The 13,583-nt window shown below is 40.6% G+C and overlaps 1 protein-coding gene across 2 annotated transcripts in view; it reads left to right on the top strand.

The window, feature by feature from the left end:
* LOC126248340 (isocitrate dehydrogenase [NAD] subunit gamma, mitochondrial) overlaps nt 1–13,583 on the top strand; it is a 133,846-nt gene that overhangs the window by 47,208 nt on the left and 73,055 nt on the right. For both annotated transcript variants that reach the window (XM_049949240.1, XM_049949241.1), the window contains exon 6: nt 11,175–11,308. In XM_049949240.1, coding sequence (XP_049805197.1) covers nt 11,175–11,308 — 134 coding nt within the window. The remainder of the gene's footprint in view (nt 1–11,174; nt 11,309–13,583) is intronic.

The raw sequence follows: 13,583 nt of genomic DNA, 5'->3' as shown, positions 1-13,583 counted from the left end.
TGTGAAGTAATTCATCTACTATGTCATGTCTCCACTTTTCGGGAATTCCTTATACAAGTTCTCACACTCAACAGTGCAACCGTGGATGTATTGCTTCCGTAGTGTCATCTTTAACTTTACTGATAACTGCCTCAGCAAACCTCTGATAGTTCTTATTTCATGACATTCATCTCGTGCACTTGTTAAAGGTAGTGGAGGAAGCCTCCCCGTCACCTCTTTTGAAATTCCATCTAGCTCGCAGAAAAGATCGTATTACTGGGATACCGATAAGATGTCAGGACTATACTCCTGCTGCTAGGCTGCTGATCAGAACGTGTCAAACACAAGGTGTGTGGAATGCTCCTCAGTCCAGTCAATCAAAGCATCACCATTTTCATCTTTTTCTTTGTACTTCCAGCAATGGTGGTGACTGTTGAACTCTCTGAGATAGACTGTAGCATGGGGACGAGTGTTTAACACATTTTTTAGCCGGTTGCAAGCAGGAGATTTGTAGGCATTAATGACAGCAATTTCACCAATCTTCACAAATGCTTCATGAAAATTGTCAGTGGAAGTGGCTGTGAGAGATGCATTTTCAGTATTTGATCTCAGATATTTTGCCCCTTGAGAGAAAGTTTTCTGCTGATTAAACATGTGTTTCCTGTATGACAACCATGTTGGTATCTAAAATCCTCAAAGATGAATACAGTCAGTATCACAGTAATTATGAAATAGATTTAAAAAAATACTGTTAGTTTACTCAAAAATATTCAGAGTATGTGTGTTTTTTTTGTGAATTTCTTTTTGTTTCTTGTCACGGCATGTTTTGAGATTATCCCATCATCTGATGACAATAAAGTACATATGAACAACACTACTTTGTCAGTCCAGTTGAGTTTCGTCAATTAAAAATTTAATGCTAACAAGAAACCTAACAGGGATAAAGCTAGAACTTATATCGTTATCACTTAAAATGTTTTGTAAGGTTTGACATTCAGTTGTCATATTCCCTCCATATTAAAGTGACAAACTTATAGCGAGACTCCCAGCTTCCTAGTCACTTGGTCCATGGAAGATTCGTTGGTTCAAATCCTGCTGTGATATGTGATGTAAGTGTGAGGAGATCTCAGTGATGGTCTAATGCCAGTTGTGCTGATTCATGTAGCGTTATCCAGGATGCACATGTAGTATCCTACTGCAGATATGAATAGTGGTACATTCCACTAATTTTATAGAATACTTAAAAAGATGTGTGTGTTTCGATTTGTGACATCATTACATCTACTGAATATGAATATATTTTTTAATTGATATTGTAACTTGGCCAACAGGACTGATACTGAGTATGAGCAAAACCAAATACTGAAAGCAGGTTCATTGTACACTATGTGATCAAAAGTATCCAGACACCTGGCTGAAAATGACTTACAAGTTTGTGGCGCCCTCCATCGGTAATGCTGGAATTCGGTATGGTATTGGCCCACCTGTAGACTTGATGATAGCTTGCACTCTCACATGCATACGGTCAGTCAGGTGCTGCAAGGTTTCTTGGGTCAGGTGCTGCAAGGTTTCTTGGGGAATGGCAGTCCATTCTTCAGAGTGCTGCACTGAGGAGAGGTATCGATGTCGGTTGGTGAGGCCTGGCACGAAGTTGGCATTCCAAAGGTGTTCTATAGGATTCAGGTTAGGACTCTGTGCAGACCACTCCATTACATGGATGTTATTGTCATGTTATCACTCCGGCACAGGCCGTGCATTATGAACAGGTGCTTGATATTGTTGAAAGATGCAATTGCCATCCCTGAATTGCTCTTCAATAGTAGGAAGCAAGAAGGTGCATAAAACATCAGTGTATGCCTGTGCTGTGATAGTGCCACACAAAACAACATGGGGTACAAGCCCCCCTCCGTGAAAAATACGACCACGCCATAACACCACCGCCTCCGAATTTTACTGTTGGCACTACACACCTTGGCAGATGACGTTCACCGGGCAATCCCCATATCCACGCCTTGCCATTGGGTAGCCACATTGCGTAACATGATTCGTCACTTCACAGAACGTTTTTCCACTATTCAGTCATCCAGTGTTTATGCTCCTCACACCAAGCAAGGCATCATTTGCCATGTACTGGCATGATGTGTGGCTTATGAGCAGCCGCTCATCCATGAAATCCAAGTTTTCTCACCTCCTGCCTAACTGCCATAGTGCTTGCAGCGAATCCTGATGTACACTCCTGGAATTGGAAAAAAGAACACATTGACACCGGTGTGTCAGACCCACCATACTTGCTCCGGACACTGCGAGAGGGCTGTACAAGCAATGATCACACGCACGGCACAGCGGACACACCAGGAACCGCGGTGTTGGCCGTCGAATGGCGCTAGCTGCGCAGCATTTGTGCACCGCCGCCGTCAGTGTCAGCCAGTTTGCCGTGGCATACGGAGCTCCATCGCAGTCTTTAACACCGGTAGCATGCCGCGACAGCGTGAACGTGAACCGTATGTGCAGTTGACGGACTTTGAGCGAGGGCGTATAGTGGGCATGCGGGAGGCCGGGTGGACGTACCGCCGAATTGCTCAACACGTGGGGCGTGAGGTCTCCACAGTACATCGATGTTGTCGCCAGTGGTCGGCGGAAGGTGCACGTGCCCGTCGACCTGGGACCGGACCGCAGCGACGCACGGATGCACGCCAAGACTGTAGGATCCTACGCAGTGCCGTAGGGGACCGCACCGCCACTTCCCAGCAAATTAGGGACACTGTTGCTCCTGGGGTATCGGCGAGGACCATTCGCAACCGTCTCCATGAAGCTGGGCTACGGTCCCGCACACCGTTAGGCCGTCTTCCGCTCACGCCCCAACATCGTGCAGCCCGCCTCCAGTGGTGTCGCGACAGGCGTGAATGGAGGGACGAATGGAGACGTGTCGTCTTCAGCGATGAGAGTCGCTTCTGCCTTGGTGCCAATGATGGTCGTATGCGTGTTTGGCACCGTGCAGGTGAGCGCCACAATCAGGACTGCATACGACCGAGGCACACAGGGCCAACACCCGGCCTCATGGTGTGTGGAGCAATCTCCTACACTGGCCGTACACCACTGGTGATCGTCGAGGGGACACTGAATAGTGCACGGTACATCCAAACCGTCATCGAACCCATCGTTCTACCATTCCTAGACTGGCAAGGGAACTTGCTGTTCCAACAGGACAATGCACGTCCGCATGTATATCGTGCCACCCAACGTGCTCTAGAAGGTGTAAGTCACCTACCCTGGCCAGCAAGATCTCCGGATCTGTCCCCCATTGAGCATGTTTGGGACTGGATGAAGCGTCGTCTCACGCGGTCTGCACGTCCAGCACGAACGCTGGTCCAACTGAGGCGCCAGGTGGAAATGGCATGGCAAGCCGTTCCACAGGACTACATCCAGCATCTCTACGATCGTCTCCATGGGAGAATAGCAGCCTGCATTGCTGCGAAAGGTGGATATACACTGTACTAGTGCCGACATTGTGCATGCTCTGTTGCCTGTGTCTATGTGCCTGTGGTTCTGTCAGTGTGATCATGTGATGTATCTGACCCCAGGAATGTGTCAATAAAGTTTCCCCTTCCTGGGACAATGAATTCACGGTGTTCTTATTTCAATTTCCAGGAGTGTAGTTTATAATTCCTGTGTGATGGTCTGGATAGATGTCTGCCTATTACACATTACGACCCTCTTCAACTGTCGGTGGTCTGTCAGTCAACAGTCATGAGGTCAGCCTGTACGCTTTTGTCCTGTACGTGTCCCTTCATGTTTCCACTTCACTACCACATCGGAAACAGTGGAGCTAGTGATGTTTAAGTGTGTGAAAATCTTGTGTACAGACGTATGACACAAGTGACACCCAATCATCTGACCACATTCGAAGTCTGCGAGTTCCATGGAGCACCCCATTCTCCTCTAAGATCACTGATATGGAGTACCTGGCAGTAGGTGGCAGCGCAATGCACCTAATATGAAAAAGTATGTTTTTGGGGGTGTCCGGATACTTATGATCACATAGTGTGTAAGTACAAAGCAGAGCACAGACAGAGCTGAACTGCCTCCTCAGTGCTGCTGATACGAAACAGAATTTTCGTAAAACATTCCAATATTTTTTTAACAAAAAGTTTCTAGAATCTGTTAAAAATTGCAAATATTTTGTGACCAATACTGGCGAGTCTGAATCAAACCTGCCACTTGTGCATCACCAACAAGAAACTGTAAACACTTCATCATACTTTACAATATTTAGGCTGCAGTATTGCTTTCACTCCTAGGAAAATAGTGACATGCTGTTTTAGATGATTTTTCAGCATCATGGTTCTTGATCTTGTCAAATGATCTTGATATGATGGGACTTTGAGCATCCTTGTGCATCACTGGGCCATCATGGCCTCACCATAAATATACTGTTTAGAGATACCCACTCCCATCAGTGCTTTGTGAATGTTAAGTGGGTTGTAATGTTGTATATGAAGGTAGTCGCAATCATTGATTTGCATTGCAGGACTATGTTAGCATGCAGAGAACACACATAAGATCATGTTTAAAAGGTCCTTGATTATGAATTTGGGATTAAAGTAACTGCCCTAAAGAAGCAAAGCAAGGTACACAAACAGATATCCCATTGATGATGTGGGTATGTATGTTATTAGACAGCATTTTCTGCTATGTTGTGAATGATACTAGAAAATACCAAGACTGTAAAAATTTCACAGCTTTTGTCACTTGAGAGTGGACTTAAATTCTAATGCAGAGTGTATACACCCCAGGCCAACCGGGAAATCCAGAAAATACCTTGGAATTTTTTCGTCCACAAGAAATCTGGAAAACACCTGGGAATTTTTTGACTTCTGGGAATTTTTCCTTATTTTAGTTTTCACTTAAATTTTTGTAATTTTGACTGGTAAGAACAGATAACTCTAACAAAGAACTTTACTTTAGCTCACTGCCGCAGTACAATATTGCAATAGTAAAACATAAATGAGAGAATAACACCAAAATAAAACTTCAGTTGCAAAGAAAATCAGCCATTTATAACAACAAAACACTGTGGGGCCTTGTCTCGATGAGTGTGAGATCACAACTGTTTACATTTGTAACTGGTCGTGGGAAAATATTGTGATTGGTGGTTTGAGAAGTGTTACTTTCAATGTAAATTTACTTTTACCTAAGATGAGTTGTGTTACAAGTGAGAATGTTCAATGAATTTCCTAAATTGCAGAATATTAGATTCTCATTCAAGAATTAACTGTGGACCAGCCCCTAAGAAAAATTTCAGTCCCAGAAGACCAGCCATTTATGCCTTTATTTAATATTGTACTGGCACATTTGTGTTTGATGTACCTTAAAGGGTAGCACACACACCAAGAAAGACCAGGTTGCAAGACTAATTTTTCATATTTATATTAGTTCTCTCATGTATCACAAATTATGCAATAATGATGGCATAGAGTATAACTAAGTGCAGTGTGAGTTCTTGAGCAATTGCAAACATAATTGGCTTTTCTATGGAAAAGTTGGAGTGCTTGGTGGAACATGTATTCAGCCAGGTAACACACAAAATGTTTAGTGCACAGTAGTGAGATTCATAATCGTGCTTGTCAGAAATATTCAGCTGCTCCAATTTAAGCTGCCTTCTTGGGACCCTGCCTAATCACACTCTCAGAAAAAAAAAGCAAAAAAATTTTTTATGGCCAATATTGTATGTGAAAGCTTAGCTTGTAGCTATGCTTAATGTATATTAATTTAAACCATTAACTTCACACATGAGTGTTTGCACTACTTGACAGTGATATTGCTATTGGCTGACTACATCACTTGTCGTATGTTCTGAATATCTGCTGTCATTGGCTGGTGAGATAAAGTGACATGGTCTATGATGGCTGACATACGAGGGGCATTTGAAAAGTCCATGCAAAAATAAAAACTACTTATGTGTTTGGGGTAAACCTTTTTTATTTTTTGACATAGTCTCCTTTTATACTTATACACTTCGTCCAACGCTGTTCTGATTTGTTCATCCCTTCCGAATAATAGGAATTGTCCAAGTCTGCAAAATAGCTATTAGTTGCTGCAGTCACCTCATCGTTTGAATAAAATCTTTGCCTCGCCAGCCATTTCTTCAAATTGGGGGACAAATAGTAGTCCGTGGGAGCCAAGTCTGGAGAATAGGGGGGATGTGAAACGAGTTGGAATCCTATTTCCATTAATTTTGCGACCACAACTGCTGAGGTGTGTGCTGGTGCATTGTTGTGATGGAAAATGACTTTTTTACGGTCCAACCAATAACGATGAATAATATGCACCTGTAATAGTTTTACCCTTTTCCAGATAGTGGAGGAGGATTATCCCTTGCGAATCCCAAAAGACAGTCGCCATAACCTTTCAAGCCAAAGGAATGGTCTTTGCCTTTTTTGGTGCAGATTCTCCCTTGGTAACCCATTGTTTAGATTGTTGTTTGGTCTCAGGAGTGTAGTAATGTATCCATGTTTCATCCACAGTGACGAAACGACACTTAGTCCTGCGGATTCTTCCTGAACAGCTGCAAACCATCCTTGCAACACTTCACACGATTCCATTTTTGGGCAAGTGTGAGCAATCGTGGAACCCATCTTGCGGATAGCTTTCTCATGTCCAAATGTTTATGCAAAATATTATGTATCCATTCATTCGAGATGCTCACAGTACTAGCAATCTCACGCACCTTAATTCTTCTGTCATCTATCACCATATCATGGATTTTATCAATGATTTCTGGAGTCGTAACCTCCACAGGGCATCCAGAACATTCAGCACCACTTGTGCCAATATGGCCACTCCGAAAATTTTGAAACCATTTATAAACTGTTCTAATCGAAGGTGCAGAGTCACCGTAATGTTTATCAAGCTTCTCTTTAGTCTCCTGAGGTGTTTTGCTTTTCATAAAGTAATGTTTAATCACCACATGAAATTCTTTTTCATCCATTTTTTGACAATCGCTCGACTTCCTTGATTCACATGAATGCCAGACACAAAGAAATAGACCAATATTGCTGAAACTTGGTGTGTGTTCTTTCCAAAGATGCTACTAACTAAACATGACCTCGATACGCACCAGTGGTGCCATCTCTTGGACTTTGCATGGACTTTTTAGACGGCCCTCGTAAATGCATCGCAATTTAGATTTCAGTGCTTCGGAAGGTACTGTGCTGTAATTGGTGGAATTCCTGGTGGAATTCTTGTTTATACTTTCATAATGCAAAAATATGCAGTGTAACTGTTGCTGTGCATTAAGGATCTTTCCAAATTTTTTTTCTGGGTTTAGTTTCATAAAGTGCTGGGAGGTTTTATGCCAGTATATAAAACCTTCACTATTCAAAGAATTGATGACTTTTACAGCTCCAAGGGAAAGTATATTGTCACTTAACATGGAAAAAATTTACTTTCACAAGGGGTATGGTGTATTTTCACTTGGAAAAAAAGTGTATTTCTAATAGGGAAATCCAGGAATTTTTTTCTTGTCCGCATATACATCCAGTAATAAGGGATGTTTGGGGAGGGAGAGGTATAGTTGCTCACAGTATGAGATTTGGTTTTAAAGGTTTCTAAATAAGTGTTACCATATGCCTCTCAGAAATGGCAAAGCTGTTTAGCTGTTTGCATGCTACAGTTTTGAGAATATATGACAAATGGTTGAAGGGCGGTGAAACCACAAGTAGGCAACAAAGTGTTGGACATCCACACCTTATCACAGGATATGTACTTGGAGGCTTGCCCTCTATGTAAAGCAGAATGAGCCACAGTTTGTGACATATCTAACAACAGAGTACAGTGCTGGTGCAGGTACAAGCTTCTCAGAGTACACTGTTCAGTGTATGTTGTTGAACATGGGGCTCTGCACCAAATGAGCCCTACATGTTTCCATGTTGAGCCATCAGCATCATCAGTTCTGATTACATTGAGAATGGGATCATAAAGATTGGATTGTGGGGCAGTGGAAAAATGTTGCCTGGTTAGATGAATTACATGTCTTGTTACATCAAGTCAATGGTAGGGTCCAGAGATGCAAACATCCAGGTAAATGGCTGCTTAAAACATGCAACTCGCTATGGGCACAAGCTGTTGTGAGGGAGCATTGCAGTATAGGGGATATTCACCTGGGTTTCCAAAGGACCTGTGAGAGTAATTGAAGGCACCATGAGAGCTGTAGACTTTGTGAACACTTTTTTTGTACCACCTGCATCATTTCTTGCCTGATGGATTCCCTGACAGCACCTTGTAACAGGACAACTGTCAGTGTCACAAAGCCGGAATCAGAGTACAGTGGTTTGAGGACCATGATAGTGAAATCGTGTTGATGTCTTGGCCACCAAATTCACTTGATGTGAACTTGATGGAATATATTTGGGAACTATCAGGCACCAGCTTCACAACCCCAAATCACTGGTCTCTAATTAACCAGAAATATGTGACTTGTGCATTAAATCTGGTGCCATTTACCTCCAGAAACCAACCAAGGACTTGTTGAATCCATGTCACATTGAGTCACTAATATATTGTGTTAAAGGATGAACCAACATGCTAGTAAACTGTTCCTTCATAATGTTTTTTCTCATCAGTGTTTATGTGTTGTGTCTCACTTAATTTGTGTATTACTTTTACTTTTTTGGTACTCATTGTTCCTCCCCTCTTTCTCTACAAGGTTTTTTTTCCATTTTTCCATATTGCTTCTAGTCCCAAATGGCATTACTCACTGCTCTAACTCTTAATATTTCTTTAGTTCTTACTCTGTCATCATCTCAGAACTGTAACTGGTGCCGCACTAATAATGTACTACTTTGATCTCCTCCTTGCTCTGATGCCTCCTTTTTCACCTTTGTCTCCCCTCATCCTTGCAACAGGTGGGTCCCTCTCATCATCAAGTTTGAGTGACATGCCCTTCCTTTTTAATCACCCCCAAGTATGCTGTCAAGGAAGGAACTAATAGTTCTGAAAGCCTGACTAGTGTTGTGTCCATCTATATGTGTATGTATTAAATGTTTTGCCTCCAGAAGGCAAGTGCTGCAGACAGTTGTCTCACAATTTTTGTGAGTGAATTTTCTTTTTATGTAAATCATAGAAGTTATCAGGTATTACGAAGGAACTCATTTCCTGCTCCGACATGTCCATCTCAATTAGCTAGCATTCAATCTTTTTGTTCAGGCATCACTACTCAATGCAGAAACACCATGTGCTCTCTTCAGTGTCCATAACAACCACAGGAAAGGAACAAGGCTTCTGACAAATGAATGTCATCTCACAGCGTCTTATCCCCTTCTTCCAAATTACCAGACACTCAGTGTCTCCACAAAGAGTGGTGACTGATGAGTGGATCCCCAGTATTGATTCAGTGTTACTTGGTGGGTTGTCTTATTTGTGGGAACCCCATCTCTGTGTATAAATGTTGAGCTTAGTTTTTATGATTTTGGTGGCAGCCAGGTGGGTAGCTGGAACCTCTGTTTGATGAGGGAAATGGCTACAGCGTGTTTAGGAGTGACCTTGGTCGATATGTGTCAGCTGTATTTGTTTGCAGTCATTTGGTATGGAATAATTGTGGTGTGGATGAAATCTTTGAGAGTAATATTCATCATTCTGTTCACCCTCCTTGCCAAGAGCAGTGGAATTTCACAACATGTCCATTTTGGAGGCATATTGGCTTAGAGTCCTTGTGCTCCTGACACATGTTTCTCTATTGGTTGTCCAAATTGGCAATGGTGATGATTGTGTGCAAATTATTGGCTGGCTTTTTTGCTGTTTGATGGTTGTGGTATCTAAAGTTGCGGATTCAGTTCTCCAATATCTGATGGCAAAAAATGGTGTCAAAGGTTGATGATGAACCTATTTTTGTAGATGTGCACCTACCTCGTGCTATGAGGATTGACATTCGTGGCTCTCAGTAACTCCTACCCCTCATCCCTCCTTACCCATCATATTGTGAATGAAAGCTTGTAGTGGTTGCTCATGACTTCCATAGATAACAACAGTAGGAACTCATAATTTATTTTGACCTACTATTTTCGATATGTTGCCTTGATGAGTTAGTTTCGCTTGATAAAATCCTCTCACCTCAGATGCACAGTTTTCCGATTTGTTTAATTAGGTGCAAGTTGTCGGTTTCCAACAATTTGGTTCACCTCATGACACCGTGCCAGCATTCTATGTACATATGACGGTGTAGCTCCGGAGTAACATGACTCAGCTTCATTTGTTATTCTGATAAGCAGACTCTCTGCAAGTTGTTACCAAAAGCATACATAACTTATAACTGGAATTTTTCCCAGCTATTGGACTTGTTTTTCAACCCTTACTGTTCTATGGTATTAAAGTGAAAATGGATATTAATCGTGTCATAACAGCCTATCTTTTGACTTTAGTGAACAGGGCTTGGTCATCATCCAACTATTGAAATTCTCTTGAGCACCTTGGAACCCACATAACTCGTATTGTTGGGAGTAGCTCTTCCTTTCTTCCATAACCCTGTGAATGGTATGTACATGCCAATGTTTCAAAGTCTATGTCATGCCTCATTTGTGCATTCAGATTCCTCATTTTGGGTATCTATAATCCTGATTGCATCATGATGTCTTTGTGTGCACAGTACTTATTGTCATTAAAAGGATCTTCATCTTGGGAATTGTCACAAGTTCCGCATTTTAGTAATCCTTATCTACTTTCTTTACACCTACTTACTCTGTCAAAAAGTTCAGTACAGAAAGTATTGCCTTAATTACACAGTACCAGTATAGCATAACTGTTATGGTTACAGTATTATCCTCTCATCTTTAGAACAGAGAACTATAACACTCAAAATTTTAAAATATAAAATTTCAAGTCATTTGTGCTCACCCAATGTACCAGGTATAGTGATTGTATCTGCTACATTCCTTTATCCCTGATTCACTTTTGCATCCTAATGTCATATTATTATTGTCACTTCTCATTTATACCACATAATGTTTCATGTTTAAATAACAATGTTGTTTACCAGTTATAGTATTGTCTATGTACCCTTCATTATGAAGAGTTAAGGTGAGTTGTCATTGTTGCCTATCACACTGGAACACATAGTCTCAGAACATATTATTAAGGATGTCAGTTTCTTTATATAATCTGTCTCACCTGATAGACAATCTTAATTTTACACATTTTTTCAGAGTGTTACGGGTGTAATCGAAAGTATGAAGGTAGTGACACAGGAAAATTCTGAAAGAGTGGCACGATATGCATTTGAATATGCAAAAAAGCAAGGACGAAAGAAGGTTACTACAATCCATAAGGCTAATATCATGTGAGTAAGAGTTGCCTTTTTGCTCTTGTCTTCTGCTCTGGTTTTTTTCCCCCCCAGAGCTGTTGAAATCTTCTAAAAAAAAAAAAAATTCAGGAAACAGCATTAGCTGTTGATAGCCCTTTATACCAAGATTATAAATGACAGGTTTTTATCACATTGTAATCGTATCTTCAAGTGAAAAAATTTGCAGGAACATATAATATGGGTCAGGAGCAAATTAATAATACAAAAAATGTGAGGTACTTAAACCAAGAAAAGACACAGTGAAATACCCACATAGTTAGTTTAACATTAGGCCAGTAAACAGCACAGTCTCCCAATGTTCGAATGGCACAAGACATTAGCGTTGCCAGTTAAAATGGGGAGTGAGTAAGCCAGGGAAAGAATATAACCGAAAATAACTGGTTGGAGGCCATGTAATTGAACAGAGCAAGTCGTGTTTGTAGACCTAAAACAGGAATTAGCATAAGAAACCCAAAAAACTGTGGGGAAACTAACTTACACTGAAATAATGGAATGATGGCTCACCAGTGCTGCAAAACCAGTGAAAAACAGCAAGGAGTCACATGTAGTGACTATGGCTGTGTGTGCAGCAGAAATGTCATACCACCAGATGCAGGTGTATACACAGCCAACCACTGGGGAAAACTGATGCTGGGCAGTGCGCCACAAGAGGACATATGAGGAGTAGTCGAATGTGTCAATAGAGGGCTTGAAAGAGGATGTTTATAAAGCAAAGTTTGGGAGCCGTGAAATAAATTGGAATGTATAGATAAAAGAAATACAGCGTAGGTAATAGAGCAACAGAACTGTTACATGTAAAATGATGACATTATGACAAATACCATAAAAATTACTAAGATAAAATAATCTGAAAAATTACTTTGGTTGAACTCCAATGGCGACAGGAGATGGAGAGCAGTACCACCTGTAAATAATCTGCAAGAAGAAGAAGAAGAAGATCAATAATGTCAAAATTATAAAATTAACTTAAAATAAGGCTAGTTAAAATTGTTAAACCTTATTAAAAACCCCAATGTGGATTATAAGAGAACCATACTGAAAGGGGCAATTGAATGTTACCAGAGTATAAAGTAATAATGACACATAAAAAGTACAAATATGTAACGAGGTAGGCTGATAAAGGAAACCAAATTGCATGGCCAGTACACAGTAAGAAATTAAACGGAAGCAAGAAAAAACAAATAAAGTTAAAAAACCCATAATGAAAGAGATCGTGGTGGGAACACGATTAGGGGAGTGCGTATGTAATCAAAATCTGAAAGTATGGGATGGTGCCTAAGTTCTCACTGACTGTTCAGGGCATGCTCAGGAAACTCTTTTAAAGAGTGCAAGATGTGGACTTCTTCCAAAATGTTGAGGATATTGCCCTTGTTACCAATGCATAAAATCTTTAAGTTTGTTGTCAGGTCAGAAAGTGTGTCTAGTATTATGTAGGTGGATGGTAAGAGCAGATTGAGAACTTGTGAGGCTTAAATGTTTTTTACATTGAATGCAAAAACTGTGTTCTGTTCATACAATGTAACTGAACAGTCGTTACAAGAAATGTAATAAATACCTGCCAAATCAAATATGTTGAAAGTGGCCTGCTCATTGTGACAGAACTGGAGGCCAGTACCTCTCAGAATACAAGACACTGGGGAAATACCTTTTACTTTTAGTTTCTTCCTTTTAATTGTTTTGGAGATTCTGCCATAATGGGATATCCTGTGAAAATTTGTCTTTTTGTTTGACTAATTTACTTGTGACAGTTATTTGCTGTTGAATAGGGAAAAGAACAGGGTTAATTTTCTTTTGGATGGCGTCTCTCTCTTCTTGTATTTGTACATTTTACATGTAATTATTATTTTATACTATGGAAACATTCATTTGTCCCTTTCAGTATCTCTCTCTTATAATCCCTGCTGGAGTATTTAATAATACTTAATAATTTCACTAGCCTTAATTTAAGCTAATTTTGTAATTTTGACATTATTGATGTTTGACCAAAGTAATTTTTCAGATAATTTTATCTTAATAATTTTTACAGTATTTGTCATAATTTCATCATTTCATATATATGTAAGGCTGCTGATGCTCTATTTTAACTGACAATGCTAATGTCTTGCATCATCCAAACGTTGGGAGATCTTACTGTTTCGCTGGCCTAATGTTAAACTACCTACCTGAGTATTTCACTCCCTCTTTATCTGGTTTAAGTGCCTTACATTTTTTATATTGTTAATTTACTTCTGATCCACACTGTATGTTTTTG

The sequence above is a fragment of the Schistocerca nitens genome, chromosome 3, assembly GCF_023898315.1.
Source record: "Schistocerca nitens isolate TAMUIC-IGC-003100 chromosome 3, iqSchNite1.1, whole genome shotgun sequence".
NCBI lineage: Eukaryota > Metazoa > Arthropoda > Insecta > Orthoptera > Acrididae > Schistocerca > Schistocerca nitens.
This window is presented reverse-complemented; position numbering and strand designations above follow the sequence as displayed.